This window comes from Drosophila virilis, chromosome 2, assembly GCF_030788295.1.
Source record: "Drosophila virilis strain 15010-1051.87 chromosome 2, Dvir_AGI_RSII-ME, whole genome shotgun sequence".
Taxonomy (NCBI): Eukaryota; Metazoa; Arthropoda; class Insecta; order Diptera; family Drosophilidae; genus Drosophila; species Drosophila virilis.
Window position 1 is genome coordinate 7,437,294 of NC_091544.1, and position 23,841 is coordinate 7,461,134.

Consider the following 23,841-nt stretch of genomic DNA (forward strand, 5'->3'; position numbering starts at 1 on the left):
TCTGAAAATATGAATTCTGTATTTTAATCTGGCCTTTTATGTGCCTTTCATTCATTATTATATCTTTTATCAGCCATCTTACTCGTTTGCATTAAGCGTGCATGGACGACGGAACTCCTGGCGGGTGGAATGAATCCAAATGTTGCCAACTGTAAAATATATTACGATATTTACAAGTTCGGAGGCTTTAAGGCCTGCTTTAACTTACTGCGCTTGACGCCCTCAATGACGGGACAGCCAGCATGTAAGGTGCGGCTATCTTTATTCAGAGATCGGTGTAGATTATACCAGCTAACCATGGCGCCTTTCACGGGTTTCAGAAATACATTTAACTTGGGAAAGACCGTATAGCCGCCATTCAGCACATCCGAGAGCTGAAAAATAACTGAATTAAATCGTGTTTACAGTTGACACCCGCTAAAACTCACATAGAACATGTTCGTTGCGATGCGATTGCCTCTTGGTATGTAGCTGTCGGGTATTTTGGACAAGTAATCCGTATGCGGCGCATATTGGCCGCCAATGCCATAATTGGCCACCTGCATTTGTTCGGCATTCTCCATATCGAAACCAGAAATGGCGCCAACTAAATTGCTCACGGAACGCAGGATCGGGCTGCTGTAGTTGAGCCACACCTGTTGGCTGACACGCCAATCCGTCACAATACTGCTGCTCACCGAGGAGCGAAAACTGTCGAATTGATCAACTACTTCATAGATGTCATCTATCTGGTCATCGTTGATCAGGTCATAGTAGATGTGTATGTCCGGATTCAGACGGACCTGCTCCACTTTTAGTGGCGCCAGCCTGAAGCGCGCATGACGAGTGAAATCTAAATAACAATTTAGTGCACTTCCATTTGGCTTCGGTTCCGACAGTCGTTTGCCCTGGCAGAGTTGCGTGTAGTTGTCAAACCAGTAAGCTGGCTCATGCTCTTTGGGACACTTGGGCATGCTCTGCTGCAAGTATTTGAGTGTATATTGTGCTGGATGTGGCGGATGTCTCGAATACCAGGTGAGCATCTCTTTTAAGGTTTCCACACCCTCCTCCCGTTCACCCAACTCGATGTGGGTCAAGACCAAATACTCGTAGATCTCTGTAGCCATTTGCTGCACATTTTCGCCGTCGATTTCCTGGAGTAAATTGACCGCTTGCAGAAACCACTGCTGGGCGCTGCTATACTCCGCCAGTTCGTATAACTGCACCCCAATCTCAAAGCAGTCGTGCCAGAGAAGCACGCTGTCTGTGTGGACGCCATTGAGGATGCCATCGGCCAGATCACTGGCTGTTAGATTGTAGACACGCTGCAGGCGCAGCAGACCTTTGACTGCGCCCTGCAGCTCTTCTTCGTTTGGTATGCCCACTGCTGCAGAAATTGCATCCACTGTCGCGCGATAAGCTGCATTTAATAAAGTTAGGAAACATATGTATATTTGGATATTTTGCACCGAAAACGTTACGCACTTTCTTTGGGCTGATTCGTCATTAGCATTTTGTATAGCTGTGGCCAGTCTTCGACCAAACGCTTGGTCAGCCTGAAGGCCTGCAGCGGCTGTTCCAAGTATGCCTCATCCTGATCCAGCTCTTGCCTGGCAAAAGCATGCTCCCGACTGACACGCTCCACAAAGCTATAAATCACAATAAGAATCTAAAGTTTCCGCAAACGGTTTTAATAAAATGTTGGTACCCGGACAACATATTGAGCTGTTGCAGCCGCTCCGCCAAATAGACATACGTGGCAGCGACCAGCTTTTGCTCCACTTGCCCCAAGGCGTTCATGCTGTCAATCGAAGAGTAAAATTCGGCATGGACGAGGATGTCGATGATACCAGAAAAAAACAGACACACAACAATGCAACAGTGCTGAGGCAACATTATGGCTTGTGGCTAACACACGACCTGGCCAAAGAACTATTGGCTAATGAACGCATTTCAATAGAAGTAGCTAAGCGTTTGTTGATTGTTTGCCTTTCTTTCGACCCAAATATGCTCAAAACTTCCAGCTCGAGCTGTCACGTATCCACAACAGCGAACAGTTGTGGCTGGGCAAACAACTATTAGACAGTTCCATTCTCTATTTAAACAGCATGCACGAAATGTTTAATTTTTTAATCGAATGGCTGATGCCGTGCAGCTTCTCTCAATTTATGCGGAATGTATTCAATCAGAGGCAACCATTCATTGCCCCTGGCGATGGCCACACGGCTGCACTTTGCTGCCGCGTAAATTAAATTGGCTCTTCAAAGTATGCTTCGTGCAACGCGCAACGTGCAACATGCTGCAAACTCGTTTACCAACCCAGAGCCGATTTATGCATGCACACGCTAGCGCAACCGCACACCCACACAAGCACACACACACACTTACTTGAGAACATCAACATGCATAATAAGTAGAACAGACTCGGCTACACACTCTAGTCGGAAATGCCCGACTTGGAGATACCCAGCCAGAACTAAGAAAACATGCCAGCTTCCTTCCATAAATACACTCGCACACACAAACACACACCCATCAACAGAAAGCCGGTTTCGATTCTTATGGATGATTTAAAATATCAATCTTTTCGTCCACAATTCCACAATAATCTCTGCGATTGACAGACAGACTAAGATTGAGCATATGTGCACTTAACAGGGAAGGAGATGCCTCCTTCTGCGAGCTACAAATATTTTCACAAGCCCATTATCCCCACTTTACCCACGGCTAATGATAAACAATTTAAGCAGCTTAGCAAAGTGACATAAGGCAAACAACAAGTTATAATACTAGAGGAAGCCCTCCACAAGCTAGCCACTTTGGTACCCAAACAGTGTTGAGAAATTCTAAGGATTAGATTGCATAGCGCTCACTCGAAGGAGCTCTTTCAACAGAAATTATAATTAGCTCGTATTACTTCAAAATGAACTCGAATATGTTAATACTGTTAAATATATAAACTTTTTTGCTTAAAGAATTATATAGAAAGAACAGAAGAACACGTTTATATTTAAACTTTACTTACTTTAAGTACTTTGAATTGATTATCTCAAAAATGGATCAAAAAAATTCTGAGATATTTTGCGGATATATCTTGTTCGCAAATGAAATACCAATTAATTTATTCGTGTTCTCTTTGATCGCATCATTTGTTCGTTTTAATTGCAATTATTTACTAGATTTTTTTTTTTTTTGATATTTTTGTACAAAAGTTAATAAATTCAATAATAGCATGTCTAAAATAAAACTAATGCCAAGTCATGGTATGTAGTTGAGAATAAATGATTTTTGTCAGCAGCCGGACCCTCATTTTTGGGTTGAGTATTTACAATAGGAAAAGCATATGAGTATTCCGGCCGGCAAGTTCTTAAAGATATGTTTGAATGCAAAGTAAGTAGAAGTGGGTAGTAAGCACATTGGTCAGCTGGTAAATGAGATTCCGGCTTCAGCTTAAGCTCTCTCCTCGAACATTGCACTAAATGGCAAAATCACCATGATCAGCAGTCAGGTCACAGGGTCTTCTGAACTCCTGGCCGCGCTCGTGTATCCACTTGTTGGACACTGCAAAGAGTTGGGCATTTAGTTGGCTCATGGATGGGCAAATACTTTCTAAAACCTACCCCATTTGCTGCCTGTGAGCACAGGACACGCTGCATGTCGCGTGCGCACATCTCCCTCGCCGGAGCGATGCAGATTCATCCAAAAAGCAGCCGTCCCCTAGAAATAAAATCAAAATCAAATATATCGATTCATTCAGACATGATTTTCTAGATATGTATACCTTTTTGGGCCACAGAGCCGCATGCAGCGAGGTAAAGACTGTGGCGCCGCCCTGCTCCACGTCGCTCATCTGGAAAAAGCAAGAATAAAGAGAATGAAAAGGAGCTCAATTTCCCATAATAAGTTTCAAACTTACATAGAACAACATGGTGGCAATGCGATTTCCAAGATTGAGACCCTCAAAGGCGCGTTTCTCCTCGCGCTGTAAAACAAGAGTAAAACAAACTTTATTCACATTTTCCACAAAGTAAATAGATAAAAACTTACCCGCGCGAAATCAAAGTGCGGCTCGTAATGGCCGCCAATGCCATAGTTAACCACTTGCAGCTCCTCGGCGGAGTCCATGTCCAGGCCCGTCATGTCCGCGGTGCGCTGCACCACTGTGCCAATGACACGATGCTCGGCGGTCTTGAGCCAGGCGGATTTGCTGATGCGATAGTTGGCCGTTTCCAGGGCGCCCGTCACCGAGTTTTGAACGGTGGCGCGTCGAAAACGTGGACGGGCCATGCGCTTGATTATCTCAATCTCGCTGTCGTACATGGCATCGTGATAAATAACAATGTAAGGATCCATGTAGGCCTCCTCCAGCTTGAGCGGGGCCAGCCTTAAAAAGGCCACATTGTTGTTGACATAGCGGCAGCGCAGCGGACGCAGCTCTGAGGGCGAAGGCTTTAGCTCACCGCGACAGAGCATTTCGTAGGCCTTGCGTTCGGTCATGTCAAAGACGCCGGGGTCGCTCTTGGCCACAGGCTAGGCACGAGTAGAGGATAATTAAAGACCACTAGGATAGAAGGATTGAAGTGTTATTGCACCTACCAGATCGGAAACGGGCATTTCATCGGTGCCATCGTCACCCTTCATTTTCTGCAGCTCCTTCAGGTGGGCAATTTCCTTCTCATAGAACTTCTTGTTGCCATTGGCCCGTTCGTGGTTGGGCAGCAATTGCAGCAGCTCGTTTGTCATGGTCAGTGCGCTTTCAACATTGCCTACGCTTGCCCATATTCCAATTGCAATTTCAATTCCCATTCCAGTTCCGGTTTTGAGGTGAGGGTAAGAGAGAAAGAGAGAAGACTGAATTAATGAATGCCCAAAAGTAAGCTACAGTTGTTCCTGGCCAGCTCTGACTTTTAACTGCCCTCAAAACCCAACTCAGCTCAAATGTAATCAAAAGTTCTTGGTTATGAGCGTACAGTGTACACTCGTAAATTGGAAACAGGGATACATATGTCTTTCATTTTGTGTTTATGTTTGTGCGCGACGCCCAAAAGTATGCAATGCTCTTAAGATCTACAATTCTCAGGCTTTTCAGAATGAAATTAATAATACATTAGGCGATAGCTCAGCTCTCTTGAATGCCTGGTAAATGCATAATAAATTATTTATGACTGCCGCACAACGTCCAGGCACAACGGCACAACGTATGATAAAATGGCCAACAAATAAGTAGAAGTTTTTTTTTTTTATTTGCTGCGAGAGGAAAAGCAAACTTTTCAGAGCGCTTGCAACTTGTGTTGTTGTTCTTTTTGGTTTTCTAATAAAAACTTTCAGCATTCAGCATTATTCACATTTATTTGTGTCCTAGCCTCGCCCTGGCAGTTTATCAATGGCAAGTCCCTTGGCTTTTTGCACCAATTAGATTGCCAAGCACTTTAAGAGTGGACCTTAATTTCATTGAATATTTGGTTCACCTTCGCCCGCCCCACCTGACTCTGCGAATTTAAATTTGCATTTTGCATGCCAATGCCTGCGATCCTGACACATATGCCCTCGAGGAAGGCCGAAGGCAACGGATTTTTTGTGTCAGCATGTCTGTTGGATGCCTGTAAATGTGGGCAATAGCGGGGGCGTGGCCGGGCAGCTTTTTTTTTACACTTCTTCACAATATGGCAGCAGTTTCGTTTACTGCAGCCTGTTCGTAAATACTGTGGTGTCGCATTTTTACGCGGCGCACAGGCAAAACAGAGACGAACAAACAAAAAACGTAAAGTGTGTACGACTTACGACTGTAAGATACTCTGTTTTCAGAGGTTAAAAAAAATAAAATATATACCGGGAAGGTTACAATATGTCTTATATATTTAAAAAAAATCGGAATATTTGGTTTTAAAATTGCTAACTTGCTGTGCCAACAAAATTGGCGTGTCAAATTTAATTTAGTTTTAAAGATCTATATCTATATCTTTTTTTTTAAGCTCGAGACTTAAGCTTTACAGTTGGAAGCGCTTAGTTGGCACAACTAAGCCGAATTTCGGTTGCATACATATTAAGAATTTGTAATAAATCAAATTTGTTTATTTTCGCGCTATACCCGTTCACGCTTTAAGGACAGGGTATATAGCAAAGGGAGGCCACACGGTCATAAGGACAGATAGCGTGTGTGATATAGATACAGACACAGACACAGACACAGATATAGATACAAGCACAGATACAGATAGATGTGCTGCGTAAACTTTCTTGCCGTGACAATTTATTGCAAATGGGCACGGGAAGGTAGTTTAAAGCTAAGCCTTAAGGGCTACAGCATGTGCCATATCCTTGGATAACTGTTGGGGCAATAAGGCATTAATAAACCGCACTCCGACTTGCGCAAATACGTGCACTTGCTGGCTTGTACTAGAGCTACGTGATTCTAAGTATATCCGAAGGCTGCACGGCCACGGCTTGGCACTAAGCCAGCGACAATATTGGCATTGCTTCTACAGACAGTCAACAATTTTTCGCACTTAACGAGCCCGACGCTAAATCGCCAGAGGAGTCCAGCTCATCTTGGCTCACCTGGCCAGGCGCCAGCAAAGTGCAATTTCCTGCAGCCAAATGGTCAAGTGACAAGCAACAGCAGAAGACAGCAAGCAGCCCGGGCAGCCCGAGCGGAAAAGGGGCTCTCAAAAGTGCCATGCAAACGAGTCGGAGCACAATACAAGAATCACAGTAAACAACCACACAAATGACTGATGGCAACAGCAACCAAAATGGCCACAAGCAGGCAGCTGGGCACGTAGCCTTCAGGGTACTCACCCTGTTTGTACGTGGAGAAGGCGAGGTATTCGAGAACATCGGCACGCGTAAAGCTTTGCGTCTGATTGTGTGGCTCCTCCAGCATACGGGACATGGCCTCGTTCATCCAGAGCACCGTATGGTAGTAGTCGCGGTTCACGTACGACTGTCGCCCCAGCTCGAAGCAGTCATCCGAGGACATTGCCGTGCTGCGTAGAAGTATTTGCTTAGTTAATATCCAGCCTAGTAGCTGCTGTGCTATTTCCATGCACTTACCTGTACTGTATGCCGTTCAGCTTGCCCCGTGCCACACTGGACGTATCCAGCTGATAGGTGTCCTGCAGTCGGAGCAGCGCCACTGCCGCGCCATTGAGGTCCTCATCCGAGGGAAACTTCAACACGTTGCGATATTGCGTGAGATTCTGCACAAAATCTTTGGATTGCACAAAATGTTAACAGTTCAACTGCGACTATAAAGTTGATTTCAACTCAATTTGAGAGCAGACGTCATCTTACCTGTGCCCACATCGTGGCCCATGAGATTCTCCACCTGCCGCCAGTCTGTGGTCAGTCGTTTGGTCAGCAGATACGCATTGATGGGATTCGATACGTAGGCGGTTATATCGCTAGCAGCATCCGCATGCTCTCTTTGGTATTCATCCATTTTGCTAAAGTAAAGAGTTAAAAGTTAAAAGTTGCGTAAGCAATTTACTGAATAATTTGATTACATTCACGTAAACTAATAACTAAATTACGAGTGCATCTGAGTTTCGTACGAAAGTTTAGCCAAACTAAAATTCAGCTCAAGAGCAAATAAATAAACACTTTGGCGAACCGCTTAAATTCCGGTGAATCCATTAGGGAGTGTTCAGCTTGGCAAAATATTCTGTTTTTCTTATAATTAATCAAATTATAGCTGGTAAATAAATTACAGCATGTTAATGACTAAAATGGATAACTAATCGTATTTAAGCTTCAGAACTAACTAAGTTGTTCTACGAATAAAGCATACAAATTAGAATACCAGAAGTATTATCCGGCTTTGTTTGGTCCCACTTTTTTGTCTTTCTATTTTAGAAATCAATTCCCATTTTGCGCACGTCGCATTTTTGACCTGAACAATATCCAACTCTACGTCTAAAGTTATGCAACAAGAATCAACTTGTGCATCCATTTAATCTATGAAGCTTGAGGCGGAAAACCTTTTACGGTTGCACTACGATCCACTCGCATTTTCCATCCAGGATGATAAAACACGTATGAAAAATGTTCACAAGATGGTGAGCGAAACAGTTTCATGCAGCCCTTTTTCAAAAATACCAATTTTCGAGAAAACGCAAATTTTCCAATTAGAAAATATGACGAAATGGCATTCCAGAAATAAAATTCCTCAATTATCTACTGTTATGTAAGCGAGATTGTTTTTCTTCAATTTTCCCAATTTTCAAAATATTAAAAACAAGATTAACTTATAATATAGAGTTTAGAAATATATCCCATCCAATTGGAATCTTAGTGGAATTGATGTACGAACTTAATTCTTGGAGAAACACATATAAAGAATAAATTTATAGTGAGCGAATAGAGAGATGGAGAGAGAAAAGAAAGAGTGGGAGAGTAAGAACCATTACAAGATATAGAAAGAAATAGATAAGAGAGAGAGAGAGAGAGAGACAAGATGCGTAAACATTATTAGATGTATCTAAGAGAGAGGGAGAATTAGCTAACATTCGATTTTATAATAATCCACCCTTATAGAAGAAAACAACCTACGATGAGAAAGACCTAATAATATAGTCTTAAGGTCTAACATCATTTAAAGAAATATGTTTTTAAGTTTGTGCGTTTGTTGTTAACTTTATTTGATGCAATGTGCCAAGCTTAGAATAAATAATTGAAAATATAATTTACTTTCTCTCACAACAATTGTAGATGCCTTAGATATAATTACAACCCATGTTTGCATAGGTTAGCCCTATGATTCGATATATACAGTCTTGAAAACAAAATTCGCTGCTGGAATTTCGCGCGCGTTTTTAATTATGAATATTTTTTTTGGTCGCCTAGCCGTTACGGATGCCGCTCGCTAAAAGGAAAACTGTAACTGAAACTAAAACTAAAACAAACTATGAGCTAGATTAAGACTAAAAAAAGAGAAGCGCCTAGACCACATTGACGCGGTTATCGGGCGGCGGACGATAGCACCAGAGGCTGCCAATGACGCCCAGGCCAATAAAGAACATGGTAAATGTGGACAGGCCCAGTATGACGCCCGTGGTGACATCGTGCAGGGGCAGTCCAGGAAACGGATCCAGCACCAGAATTAGCAGCAGGCCGCAGCACTTGAACAGGCAAAAGATGGTGACCAAGATGTAGCCGGAGGTGTAGCTGCGGTTTGGCAGCCATTCGCAGTGCCGCGAACGAAAGCCAAGAAAACCCAGACCCATGCCGCAAAATGAGGCTACCAGCCCGAACTGCAGGTAGAAGGACTTGCCGAACTAAGGCAGTGGAGAGTAAGTAAATGGCCACACATTAGTCGAGGCTGAGCAATTGGCAGAATAGAGTGTACTCACGTGGGCTATCATGTAGATGATGAGGCCGGCATTCATGGTGCTGCCCAGGACAAGCATCAGGGACACAACGGCCAGCGTAATGGTGGCATTGGCCAGCTTCTGTGGATAGGAGTTGTTGTTCACATTCGACTTGCCCTGCAGGCTGCTCAGATCCTGCTCCTGGCCCTGACCCTGACCCTGCACACGCGGACTAATCACCGCCATGGTGCGGTCACTGGGCAGTTGCTGTGCTGCCGGCGCCGACATCGGCGTCGACTTCACCGTCTCATAGTGCAGTCGCTGCGGCGAGAGTCGCTGCTGACGCAGCGGCAGCGCTGGAGAGGGCACCACCGAAATGGTGGCCTGTTGGTGTAGGTTAATGTGCTGCTGACTTTGGTAGAGCTGCAGGCGACGCTCGCGCTGCAGCTGCTCGTGGTGGGCCGCATTGCGGGGCGTGGAATGTGCCAGACGCGGTGGTGGTTGCATTTTGCGGGGTGTGGTGAGCAGTTCGTGCAACGCTCGCGTTGCAGCTGCCGCACTGCGCTGCTGCGGGGTCGATGTGCGCATGCTGAACTGTTGACTGAGCTCCGTGTGGCTCAGGCAGGTCTCCTGCTGTGCGTGTGCAGAGTCCTCCGCCAGATCGTCATCATCGGCTTCTGTGGGTATGACCGCATAGCGATGCGCGCGTCCATTGTGCATCTGTATGATCTCCTGGTTTTCGTCAACGAGCTCCTCATCCTCCGCCGTGGGCACCATCTGATAGCGCTGATTGCTGTTCTTGTCCACAATCAGAAATGTTTTGCTGCCAAAGTCGCTGGAGAATGCGTGCTTGATCTTGGGCGCCGGCTTCGGCGGCAACGCGTTCAATGTGGGCGGCAAGCTGGCGAACTGCGTCTCCTGCTGCTGATGCGGCTCCTCATGAAACGAGTGCGGCTCCTCGTCCGACTGCAGGCCTTGCCTCGAGCCATAGCGATCCAGATTATCCTGCGAGCGGGCCAAACGCTGTGCTGCCTGTCCCGGCACAATGGCATAGCGACTGGCCACGGCGCCCAGCTCCTCCAGCGGCACCAATGCATATCGGCCACTGGCTGACTGTTGCTGCTGTTGCTGCTGCTGCTGTTGCTGCTGCTGCTGTTGTTGCTGCTGCTGGTACTGTTTACGCGTCACCGAACGCGTCGACATGCTACGCTGCATGCGCAGCGGTCCCTCGCGCGGATCGCGACAGGGTGCAGCCGGCACCTGACCAGGTCGGGAGACCGCACTAAAGTTAAGCTGCAGGCTACGATTGTATATGGACTCAACCCTATTGCTCGACGGCACCGGATAGAACTCGCTGTTCTGGCAGAAAGCCGGATTCGTATAGTTGTGCTTAGACATGGCCGCACTGTACTTGAATATATGTGTCTAAGGGTTTTCACTGTCACTGCACACGTTCACGATCACTGGTAACTACTGTGGGCTAGCTAACTGGCTGACTGGCTGACTGGCTGACTGATCCGCACGGCACGACAACTGCGTCTCGACTGAACTGCGACGCGGGCTGTCAGTCGCTTCTCGGCTTGCAATTTCCTGCGCCGGCGCGCAGTCGAGTGGATCGGCAGCGACGCGTGCGTTGCTCTGACCCCCCTTTAGAATAAAATATAACCATTTACTTGGCTTATATACAAGCACACATATAATAATTGAGCTCAAGACAACTGTAGAACAACAACAACAACAACAACAACAATAACAAAAGCAACAACAACAAGAGGCAGGCGGCAGGCGTCGTTTGGCGCGTTCCCTTGTGCTGGAAACATCTGCTCCTGTTCCTGCTGCTGCTGCTGTTGCTGCTGCTGCTGCCTCTGCTGCCACTGCGACTGCCACATGAGGGTTGAAACGAATTTCGGTCATGCCGCAGCCGGCGTTGCAAGGTTTTATCAGTATTTTGAATTTATATTTACTCAATTCATAACAGCGAAATAGGCGACGGCAAAAACCTCACAAACATTCATGCACATATTTCAAGTTCTATATACTCTATGGAAACGCCCCTGGCTCTGGCGACCGTTACAGCATATGCTGTGCGCTTATCGAGTGTCAATAGTGTGTATATGTACACCACCTCTCCCACCACGCCAACTGTCCCGACTGTGTGCCTGTGGCCAGCCTATGTTGGCCAACTTAATTGGATTTCGCCCCAGCGGCGACGGTACCCACAAAACTACAAATCAAATCCAACTTTGACAACCGGCAGACGCTGCGCCTCGCTCTACCCCCAAGCGACCAATAGTTAGTTATTGTAAAATTTATGCATTGACATAAAAGGATGCGCCGTCAAAGGATCTCGCATATGTTCATTACCAACGCTAAAGCACAGCCAGGAGCTGTATCCTTGCGGGCAGCACATATCTGGAAAATGCTGGCGACTTCTACTGCTCGCCAAATGGAAAAGTTTTAGCTCGAACATTTAAATTAAAATTTGATTAGAGACAACGGGCAGCAGGCTCGTGGCACGCGCCACATGCGGCAGAGCCAAATGAGAGCAGATGAAGAGAGAAGAGCTGCAAGGATGCGACTGCGTTGCAATGACAGCGCAGATCCTCAACAACAGCTGACAGCTGTTTTGTCAGGCCCCGTCCGCTTATTGTGCCAAAGCGGACGCCGGCGAGGGGAAGGGAGGGCGCCATCAAGTAAATAAGATAGATCCTTTGCTTGGGCTCCTGGTGCTGGCTTGGTTTGTTGGCTGTTGGCATATTTGATTAGGGGAGTTGCCTTACCGCATCCGCTGCTTCTTTTATCCTGCATCTACGTCCTTCCGCTGCAAGCAGGGGCAACAAACATTTACCGCACAAACATGCTCCAGTATATAGAAGTATCTACATGTATATATACATGCCAGGGGTAGCTTAAGATATGCAGTGTAAATAACGCTCGGTGTGTGTTTGGCGCCGCATAGACACAAACGACAATGCATGTATATCTACACGTTCATGTTGCTGCCCGTTGCTGCAGATGCAACAGCTGCCACACGCACGTGGCTAAAATACTGGCGACAGCCATTGTAATTATGAGCATGCTAGCGCGAGTCTCGCCTCAGTCTCACCTGCTGGCTAGCGCTACCTAGCCCAATCTAAAAGCTCATTTGCATAGGAGATTATATGAAAAAAACTAAAATACATTTGGTCGAGTCTAACATACTAAAGTATACCCTGTACGCAGCTCGAAGATGAGCACTGACCTCCATTTACCCACATAACACAGCGCATGAGCTTCTTCTTGCCACAGCACTACAACATGCGAATTGAATTTCTTTAAAATATTGTGTGTGTATTATACGATATTTTTAAGATTTTCCAAGCTTGAATATGCCCATGAAATGGGTGCATATACGAACAATCAAAATTATATATCAAAAATGAATTATATATCCCTATAATATAACACATAGATAATATTGAAAAGCATATAACATACATATATACATATATACTGTTCTTAATCTTGTCAAATCTTATCTCTCAGTGTTAACTGACTTTGACTTTAGTTAGGTTCTTCTGTTGTAGATAGTACATGTATCGCAACTAGACCGAACCCTTATACCATTTAGCTATCGTAGGCATGATCGATCGAAAATAAAGTTCTTCAGTGAAACACGTCTACATTTCTTGAGATATCTTGACATTTGCGGGATTTAACATTACAAATAAGTTAAATCTTATCAACATCGCATATCAATATTATATGGGAACTGCCGTCTAGAACCTCTTACTTGTTTTTAACTGTGGGAAAGTAATATTTGCTTGAGAGTACCTGACGTGTCAAGCTTTCTTCCAATTATTCAGCTCCTAACTTATATAAACATCCACGAATTACTTTTGAATTAGCAAATGGAAGGCAATAAACAATCTAGTTTTTCTATAGCTCCAAATAACAGCTGGCGAATCTGTTTGTAGTCCAGATCAGCCTTAGAGTTGCCTGCTAGAGTTAGACGACAACATTATACCCGCCTTCGCCCGTTTGCAAAGGGGTATTTGAAATTCTGCACTCTAAGAAAGTATCTTAAGTGCATGCAAATGGTACGTAAAGCTACTCGTTGCATACTTGATTTAACGAAGCACATTTCGCCAGCGAAATGTATCCTTCAGATACATTTGTATTTGTACTCACTTCTTCAGATAGCTTAGCCTGTCCTCCTGCACGCGAATGTAGCCTTCTAAATTGCTTATCAATACAGATTCAGTCTCAAGTAGCTCCTCCATTTCCGCCAGCGCCGTGTACAGTTCCCCGCGCACCGCCACCCCAGTCAGGGCGAGCACAAGGACGCCGAGCGCCAACTGCAGACGCAGACAGGACGACATCGTGTAGCCTGCAAGGATATAGGCAAGTATAAATAATTAAAGCATTACGATTGCATTCAGTGTGTGTGTGTGTGTGTGTGTGTGTGTGTGTGTGCATCCAATAAATTTATGGCCCCTTTCTAATTTGCATAATAACTGTTTCTATTGGCCCAAAGGCGAGCCCCGCTGTCGCTGACCATTGACCGTGTGTGAAGGTTATTGGCTCACTAACTTTTCAGTGTATTAGGTAAAATTCATTGAGCCTGAAAACAGCTTTCGTAATAATTAATATCCTGCTCCCCAGCTGACACGGCTGGCTACTTAACTTTAAGATTTAAAGCTCGCTCGGAAACTGGAAACGGCACTCGGAACGCATTTCAAAACACGGCCTTACAATTTGTTTTAATGTGTTTTATTTTTTTAATTTGGCCAGCCGTACAGCGTTTTTGTTTTATGACATTCGTCGGTTTATTGCTCTAAGTCGTAATGCGCGGCAAAATAAAGTCAATAACAGCAGGAGCATAGCTCATGGCCGACTAAAAGGATACCCTGTGTATATGACTGAAATGAGTTTTTAAATGGAATTTTTTTATTGCATGCCAAAAATTGATTTTTTAATTTGAAATAGTTAAAGCGACTAACAGATACCCTGACATGATATTAAAGCAGTTTATATAACATGAATTCGATTATGGCATATTAAAAACGAATTTCGAATACCCTTTGAGTGAGCAGACTTTTCTTAATATAACTTTTATCTGTTAACTTAATTGCATGCATATTGAGAAAACTCTGGCATTATTAAGGAATAACTTGAGCGACTATGAAACACCCTGTATCAGTCAGTAGAGCCAAATAGAGAGCATGCCCGTTTTGCGGATCTATGATTTATACAAGTGGCAGATCTGATTGCATCTATGAATAAATTGAAATATTATTAGTAGATACATTTATAGGTGTGACTTTTGTGGCTTGTTGTTTTCGGATCTGCACAACAAGATCCCGTTTCGAATTAACGGTAATTAGTGGAAGCGACGCAAACAGCTTGTTGTTTCGGTTTATGTGAAGATAAATTAACTATTGCGATTAATTAGCAGCACGCTGTTGATTAGTGTATTTAAGATAAATGCGTTTTTAAGCATGTTTTATGGATGACCGAAACGATTTAATTTGCATTGAAAGCGTGCATATATATATATATTAGATATTGCACACTGTTTCGGGCTGAATCGGCAGGACATTCTGCTTGCCTGCCTGCTGGCAAGGACACATGCAGCGTAAATGCTGTTTAATTAGTCAGCATTAATTATTTTGTCTTTTGGTCTGCCGCACACCGCACATCAAGCACACCTGAGAGACAGCCACCGCACCAAACGGACCGCACACAACCCAGTATGACACAATATCGCACTTGCACTCGGACTGTAATTGCGCACATTAATCAACGGCAAGTTCGCTTGAGTTGACAAATTCAAGACGAAGATGCGTCCATCTCCTACATGCTGCTTAACCGGCTGTCGGCCCGTGTTTGCTCGTCGAGCGAAATAAAACACGGCAGTGCATTCGCTAACGAATAATGACAACATTCGTCTTAATGGCTGCCCCGCCCGATCTTCTACAGATAATTTACTAATCAAATGGCAATCGACCGCGTTGTGCTACTTGAACGCGCTGCTCGAACAGACACAAATTCATTCCAACAGCGATTTCAACTCTCTGAATAACAAGTTGTAGCGGGTATGCACCTTTACAATTTCATTTTTTTTTTATGCGTTTGTTTTTTTCATTTGCCTAACGGTTTCTGACTGAAATTAAAACTTCAAACTGAAGCGATACGAAAAATACGAATTTATTTAATGACATATAACAGCGAATTGTCAACAGTATTTCAGTAACATGTTCATTTCAATTCTGTTAAAAAGAAAACATCACAACTGTGACGAATTTTATGCGAAACACAATTTTGATCAAGCTTTATTCCGAGTTTTCAAACAAAATATTTAGAATAAACTAATATTTTGTTGAAAATATAAAAACTAACAATTATTACTTCAATCCAGACAGAATGAAGCATGTTTGACCCCATAAAGTATATACATTCCTGATCTGCATTTGAAGGCGAGTCGATCTAAGCAGGATTAGCATTTAAATTTATTCAAAATCATGCAAATGAAACAAAAATATATTATTCCCTTTATGCTCAACAGTAAATCGTAATAGTTTTAAAACTTTTATCGTTTGCGTGCTGTTTGCTTTGCAATACTTGAAAACATTTCCAAAAAAAATGCTTGTCATCAAAAATTTAAATACTAGTATACTTAGCATTGTTCCCAATTCGTTTTTGCCAAACATATAAGCCCGATGAATTTATAACAGCACTGATTTCTCTAGAAGCCACAACATGTCAGAAAAATAAATAAAATGTGTTCAGTTTTTGATCGTCAAACCGGTTTAGCCCAAAGTTCGAGTTCTCAGACGATTTCTTAGACTCCGCATAGAAATGGGCGCCAAAGAAAAGGCAACTGAGCTCAGAAAGTGGACTAATGGATGCTGCAACGGTCTATGTAGATGAGACTGACAAAGTTCTAATGACAACATCGAAACTGATGTGTTTTTTTTTTCTGCGTTTGTGATGGGCCTTGATTGCAACGTGACTATCTATAAATTGGAGTTCAAGGAACTTTTGCTTCAAAGAATTTAGTTAGGCTCTGACGCAGCCGCATTCATATGCAAATGTATCTGACGGATACGCGTGGCTGATGCTCTGCGGCCGCCCACCGAACGAACAAGCGTCGCATTGTTTTCTCCTGGCAAACATTTAAATCATTAACGGTATTCGCCAAGTGGCCAATACGTTACACAATTCAACTTATTGAAATGCAAATAATCTTTTATGGGTGGCCGTGCCCCAACAGCGTGTTTGCAGTTGCTGCAGAAATTTAAGAAAAAAAAAAGAATTCGGAATGTTTTCTTTTAATGGGTTCACTGAACCGTTTGTTGGTTATTTCTTTCTTTAGTACAGCCACAGTACAGCACACTTTAGTACACAGCACAGAACAGGTGAAAAAAAAGTAGCAGCGATAACTTTTTGCCCAACAAATTTGAAAGGTGAAAAGTTTTGCTCCGAAATATGAATGTGGAGCATGCTGAATTTATGACTAAAACAGCAAGAATTTGCCAAATTCTATATTCGCAATTTTAGTTACCTTTGACCCTGCCGCTGAAATGCGGAAGCCAAAATAGAGAAAAAAATATTATACCTATTTTTAGTTTATGCATTTTGCGCAAAAGTTTTGTGTGCCCGACTGGTTGCCAAATGAATTCTTTGCTTTTTTATTTTTGATAAGGTTTCACAAATATTCCACATTCTATTTAAAACAAAAAACAATAAAAACGAGCTAAATAAATCAAATTGTATGCATTGTACCAGAGCTGCATAAATTGTAGATTAAAAACAAATAAATTGCACAATCCAGGCTAAACTGAAATGTCACGCTCAACATTACCATAGACTTTTGTATGGTTGGTTTCAATAAAAAACAAAAATCTTAAAGTAAGGATATCTACAGCAAGCCGAAGATTTGATGCCCTTGTGGACATTTTCCCTATAAGTCTATGATAGATAAGTCTGATATTTATAAGATTTTGCAAAAGTGTAGAAAGCATAATGAAAATAAAATAAATGCCAATTCTGTTTAAGATATCTTGACAACCAAACCTGTTTTCCATATAAGAACCCACTTTTCGAACTATATCATCATCATTCTGGAAGCACTGTGAAATTAGAAAGTGCTCATCTTGGTCAATATAAATTGTTAAACAACAAAGTTTTCCCTACAAGAGCCTACTACAAAGCCAAACCCATCCAAGTTTTAAGGCGATATTTTTAAAACTGTAAGAGTACTACGCATGGAAATTTAACTGTTGTAGCTGATCTAGAATATATACACATGACTTCCATAGGTAATTCCATGAAAAAATTATGATACCCTCTACAAGGGTATAGAAATGCCAAAATGTGTTCATATATAGAACAATGCACAGTCGCTGAAAGTTGAATTTGTTGATGATTAAAATGCAAATAAATGCAAAAGAATAATTATAAAATACTTAACACTTAAATTATGTTAATGGGCAAGCCAAAAAAATAATAATGACAATATACAGGCAATATATGGATATAAGACAGCAGCTTATGTTGCTCATAATTTTGGATTATGTATTTGCATTTCATTGATAAATATTTTATAGCGAGAGAGATGAAATAAATTTATGAATACTTTTTTTTATTATCTGTACATCATATCCGTTTAAATCACATTCAAAATGTTAAAGTTCCCGCCAAGCATGAAATGCATATGTTATTCAAAAGGTTTCCTACTCTGTTCAATTTTACGCTTTAGCATTATTCATATAATTTATAATCTAGAAAATATATAATAATTTATTAAAAGCTTTATTTTCAAGATATTTTCTGCATTTGCTCACAATATAACAGTATAACTGTTGTCAACGACAACTATCTATGTTAACTTTAACAGCAACAGTTGCCAACTCTGTTAATTGTCTGTTAACCTTTCTTGATTTATGAAGAACGTAAACGACCTAATGCCAATTCAAATAATTACATTTGCTCACAATATAACAGTGAATTTTCAACAGTATAACAGCAATCTGTTAATTTTAACAGCAACACTTTCTAGCTCTGCTAATAGACTTTAAATCATTCTTGATTAATTAATAATGTAAACTAATGATAATTTAAATATTTAATTATCAATTTATTACAATATCTGCCTCTTGTCTTACTTGTATTTTCATTTGTCGAAAGGCTTTAAATGTAGCCCATTTAATGCGCTGTTATTTAGCCGGACATGTGAATTATTTCAATTGAGTAGGTAAAGCGAAAAAATAGCATATGTAATCAGAGTATGTTGATTTAATTAATTAGTTGTTTGTGTTATTTAAATCAAATATTTTGCAATTAAAAATATTTACGTACGCCTGTGCACGATCGAATTTTAATAAGCCAATAGAATTTGCTGGCCAACGTAATTAAATTTTGCTTTCAACATCGAATTGCACTTTTTGCGGCAAGCGCCACGCCTCATTTGCCATGCAGCGTTGCCTCAGCAAATTCGCTTGCGTGTTGCTTGCATTGCTTCGCTATTGTTGTCGTTGTTGTTGTTGTTGTTGTTACCTGGCTGCCAATGCGTTGTTTTATGCAACAAATGATTTTTTTATCTTCTTCAATTTTTTGCTTACGGTCGCTTCTTCCTACTTCAGCACTTGCCGCAATTCTCCATAGCAACTAAAACTTCAGTTTTTTTTTGTTTCGACTTGCGCTTTGCCGCAATTAAGTTATGAAATTACGTTTTTATATTTTTGCAAAGTGCTGACTAAGCACATTAGCTAAACGAGGCGACTGGCCCACTGACAAACTGGCTGACAGTCAGCCCAGTTTTATGTTAAATAAGCGCGAACCTGCGCCTCGGCTCGAATTTGCCTAAAAAATGCAACAATTTTTCTGGGCCAACTACGGCTGGGTTAAAGGTACGTCGGAAACGCTTGACAGGCACAGCTAAAGCTCTAAGCGTAACCGTAGCCGTAGCCTTTGGCTAGGAACTGTTTCTGTGACATCCTTTGTCTCCTGACCACATCGCCCCGCACCCAGCACCCGCCCACACACATGGATTGCAACTCTTATCATAAACAGCCAGGCCGGCGGTTGGTTGTTTCCAGCTTCCTTCCTGTCTGTCCGCTCGTCCCCCTTTGACTTCTACATGCTGTCAACCAATTTAAATGAAACTGTCAACAAGCAGAAAAATAAGTACAGTAGACGCTCGCAAATGAACTCTCGGTTTTTCTCCATACAAAAATAGTAGAAAAATTAATTATTTTGCTCGAAAGTCAACATTTATGAATTTCAAAAAAATTAACAGTATGAGGGAGTAAGGATATTTGCGGCACGCCGACTATTTTATACTCTTATAGACATTTGCCTTTTGCAGAGATGTGAAGCTCGTAGATGCTGAACTTGATGAAAATATCTTGGAAAACTGAATATTTTGCGGTTCAAGAACCTACTTATCAAACGATCCTTTGTTCAAAGGAATTCGCTTATAGATGAAGATCACAGTGGAACTAAGAAAGCTCAAGCTTGGTAAGTTGTCTAAGTAAACAAAGGTTTCCTTGCCAGAACCTACTTTTCGATCAATCCTTCCTATGGCAGCTATATGATATAGTACCCCGATGCAGCCGATTTATACATATGGACTATCTGAAACAGAAAGACGGAGAGACTAGACAGAGACTAGTTAGCATAGACAGATGTACTTAGTTAGATATAGTTTTCTGGATCGGATATGTGTTCTTCTGTGCTTTACATGAGAAAATTATAATATCAAGGGCAATTTAGATAATTAGTTAATTAGTTAATGGTAGTTCTTTTACTCGAGCTTCCACTGTGCTTGCGCCGAATGCAATCAAATTGCAAAATTTCGAGCGAAGCAGCAGCGGCATCATTATTCAGGTGCAAATGTCATGTGACTAGCATTGCCCGGGGAATTGCAGTGCTGCAGTTGTTTTTCAAATTGCCACAAACAAGTTGCCCGTTGCCAGTTGCACGTTGATGTCAGGTGTGAGGCACAGATTCATAACTCAGTAAACAGCAGCTGACATTTATGTGGCGCCCAATTTGGGGAACGGTGTTGACATTTGCGACAGCTCTTTGTCTTTGGCCACGCGAATTCGCTGGCCTTAAATGCCAGAAATCAGTTGAAAACACTTGACAAAGCGACTCCACGATCTGACCTTATGCCCCAGTCTGTCCAGCCGATGGTAACTGCTTCTAAGAGCGCAACTTGAGTTGGCCAATTTAAAACTGCAAACTCCAGTTGGATGCGCGTTTTGGACGGGCAAATTAGGCGCTGTCTTTGGCACATTGCATGCATAATTAAAATCAAATTGACAGCAGTTTCGGTGATGTCATTTGATTCGCTTGTTAGATGCGCCTTGTGTGTGTGTGTCAAGCAATTTAACTGTCAGTTAAAGAACTTGGCGCATGTAAAAAGTTTGCACGAACCGAACATGGGATCATATACATATATATACATATATATATATATATATATATTTGTAAATTTGTCGCATTTTATGCCGCGGGCTGACAAAACTTTTCAATTTCATCAGCGTTAATTTAATTGGCCCAAATGCGACCCAAAAGCCGTCATGAACTTGAACCCAACTCAATGCGAAAATTCTGATTGGCATTAAATATTATCAAATTTTAATATTTAACCAGATCCGTTTCCTAACGCTCTACAGTTCCAAGTGCATCCAAACAAGTTTCCTAATTATGAATGACAAATTACACACACATTGAATATGCTGCGCGCATAAATTTTACATAGCCAGCCGATTCACCTTGAGAACCGTAGGCGACATAAACGGCAAATATACCCTGTTGACAATCGCATCAAACCGGTTAGCTAAGCACAGGCAAAGAGTGACCGACTAGCAGATACCTAAAAAGCATAGAAACACACAAGAGACGTCAAGACAGATCTTCGTTTCCCTTGCCCCACGATGGTAATTCACAGTTGCGGAAGGTTATCGAAAGGTAAAAGGTATCTTCCACAAATATGTTATAAGTTGTTGATAACTTAAAAATAAACATGATCTACGATGGGCATGCGAGATGCCTCAAGACAAACGAGCATGGGCAGAGTTGTATGCCTGTTACATGCCAGGGCACAAGTTAATATACCCCATAGGAAAAATACAGGGTATTAAAAGATGCGCACGCTAAATGCCAACAAATGCAGCTGCCAGCTTTGGCAAAAGCTGCAACTAATTACACAATAAACTCGTGATGAAGCCGAAGCCGAAGTGGGAATTGAAAATGGAAGTGGAAGTGGACTTGGAAGTGGGGGAACACTTGCAAGGAAGTAGTTTTTTGCTAGCCTCGCATTACTATGGAGTGCATTGAGTGGGGCAGGTTGCCACCAGAGTGGGGCAACATTCAGGGCAATACTTTCATTTCATTTCATTTGCTTTCATTTCGTTTGATTCAATTTCATTTTCAGCCCACTTTGGCATTCGAGTTACTTTCGTTTTCATCTGCACTGAAGAAGCTCTTGCCAAAAGTTCAGTTCAAACTATTTAAACGATATGAAGTATGGAAAAATAATAATAATGCCAGTTTGTTTACAGTACAAGAGTTGTGCACATCTTGCAACTGGTTTTTAAAGCTGGCTTATTTTTGTCTAACTCGTAGAGGATTGGCGGCTTGTGAATTGGAAGTTCAAACACAAACAATTGCAATTTCCATATATTACAGCCTAACAACAGCTGAGCTCCGCTTATGCGTATTAGACGTCAAGTTAAATTTGGGTGCAACAAACCTGAAAGGCAATTATTAAAATTAATAAATTTCAACAAATCGTCGTTTAATTGACGCCATTCATATTCATAAAACTGGGCGTATGCTTATAAAGATAACTAAATATAATAAATATGAGTAAGCTATTCTAATGAGCCGATAAATGGATATACAAATGTTCAGAGATTCTAATTAGTATCCCATTTGTGAGACGAGCGTGCATTTTCAAATTTGAATTTACGTTTTTCGAATAGTTGGCAACGCTCTTTCAGTGTTTCCGTTATGGTTCCGCTAATAACAGCGATACTCTAATTAGAATCTAATCTAATTTAGTTGGCAGCGGTAAATTAGAAATTCATGCTTTTACAGTCTTGTAGGAAACATGTTAATATTATATACCATTAATGTTTAAAGAAAGTAAATCTCATTCCAATTGGAATGTTATATGTTGCAGAAGCGGTCACTTTAAAATTCGCGTACACATATTTGGAGTAGTTGGCAACGCTGCATCAGTTGCCATGTTCTGTTCCAGTTCCGGTTCCATTCCAGTCCTGCATCATTTAGGGGTTGGTTTCCAGTGAGCGCGGAACATAAACACAAGCGAAATGCGGCCCAAAAGCAACAAGAAAAAAACACATAGCAAAACAAAGGCGCGCAATTGACTACGTGACTGGGAGGCTGCCTTCAATTGCCGCTACCCCTCCGATTCTGTTGCCCCCGCAGCAGCCATCTCCATACATTTTTTCGATTCGAGATACTTTACTTATCGCAAGACGCGTGTGGCGGTCAGCGGCAGTGCCATGATTTCAATTGAGTCTACACACATGTGGGCAACAGCGGCAACGATAGAGACAGAGATAGCGACAGAGCGACAATATTTAAATGCACATAAATGTAGAATAACTGAACTAAGTTTAGAATTGAGGAACTCATATTGCTGCTATGACGTAGGCCGACACTCTGGAAAGTTCTTGCTAATCGAAACAAAATTCAATTTAGAGTTGACCCACATTTTATCAGGGCGCAGTGAAAGAGGGAGTGAGTGAGACAAGACGCTTATCAGTGCAGGACGGAAGCTGCACGCTGACAAGACGATCTCGCATAGAACACGTCAGCCGGTACCCTGCTCTTACTCCGCACTTACCCAGTCTATGATTTCTGATTTCTTGTTGAACTTGTTGCCCTTAGACCAGTCTCTGCTGCTGCTGCTGCTGCTGCTGCTGCACAAACAAAATCTCAATGTGTGGGCGTCGCTTTCCTTGTTCTTTCCACTGTTATTGTTATTACGCGTTGTCTCTTCACCTTTTGTTTACAGTTTATCGGGTTTTGTTTCGCGCACGCACAGACCGCAGCTGAGTCGAATTCTAGAGTTTTGCCCACACAGCCGGCGAATACGGATTTAAAGATTACATAGACTTGTGTTAAGTCAAGCACTAAACAAAATATTTGCACACGCGAACAGATAGATATATATATATATATTCAGTTTCTAAACAGTCCTGTTATTTTTTATTTCTTTTGTATTGCCTTTGTTTTGCATTCGCTTCTGGCTGCTTTTGGACCCTGTCTACACTGCGTCCGCGCGCTCAGCACCACAGAATTGAACTGAAAGCGATATTATTGCCGCATGTGTGGATACCTTCCATTAGGGAGAGCTAACCAGAGAGAGAGCGAGCGAGTGGGAGAGCAACTTTACATTTACTCTCGTTTGTCTTAACTTACGTTTCGCTGTAAGAGCTACAGTTGCACATAGAATCCACATCAGTGGACTGTGCTGCGGTGTGGATCCCATTGGAACAGCTGCTTGTGGAATCTTTTTATTATCGCGCGC

General features: G+C 42.2%; 3 protein-coding genes across 3 annotated transcripts; all 3 read right to left on the reverse strand.

Annotated features, from left to right (window-relative positions):
- Positions 1 to 9: 9 nt before the first annotated feature.
- Positions 10 to 1,903, reverse strand: PH4alphaSG2 (prolyl-4-hydroxylase-alpha SG2). Its single transcript, XM_032439248.2, has 5 exons — positions 1,688 to 1,903; positions 1,465 to 1,628; positions 429 to 1,399; positions 209 to 374; positions 10 to 149 (listed from the first exon to the last, which is right to left on the reverse strand). Exons 1-5 carry the CDS (start codon positions 1,873 to 1,875, stop codon positions 79 to 81), a joined length of 1,560 nt encoding a protein of 519 aa, XP_032295139.2. The 5' UTR covers positions 1,876 to 1,903; the 3' UTR covers positions 10 to 78.
- A 1,206-nt stretch (positions 1,904 to 3,109) lies between these two features.
- Positions 3,110 to 23,612, reverse strand: PH4alphaEFB (prolyl 4-hydroxylase subunit alpha-1). Its single transcript, XM_002054489.4, has 11 exons — positions 23,155 to 23,612; positions 13,458 to 13,656; positions 7,273 to 7,424; positions 7,033 to 7,189; positions 6,778 to 6,965; positions 4,576 to 4,745; positions 4,027 to 4,509; positions 3,896 to 3,961; positions 3,761 to 3,829; positions 3,600 to 3,696; positions 3,110 to 3,540 (listed from the first exon to the last, which is right to left on the reverse strand). Exons 2-11 carry the CDS (start codon positions 13,646 to 13,648, stop codon positions 3,455 to 3,457), a joined length of 1,659 nt encoding a protein of 552 aa, XP_002054525.2. The 5' UTR covers positions 13,649 to 13,656; positions 23,155 to 23,612; the 3' UTR covers positions 3,110 to 3,454.
- On the reverse strand, positions 8,467 to 12,663 carry spdo (sanpodo). Its single transcript, XM_002054488.4, has 2 exons — positions 9,330 to 12,663; positions 8,467 to 9,254 (listed from the first exon to the last, which is right to left on the reverse strand). The coding sequence occupies exons 1-2, from the start codon at positions 10,683 to 10,685 to the stop codon at positions 8,919 to 8,921; spliced, it is 1,692 nt and encodes a 563-aa protein (XP_002054524.2). The 5' UTR covers positions 10,686 to 12,663; the 3' UTR covers positions 8,467 to 8,918.
- Positions 23,613 to 23,841: the final 229 nt, after the last annotated feature.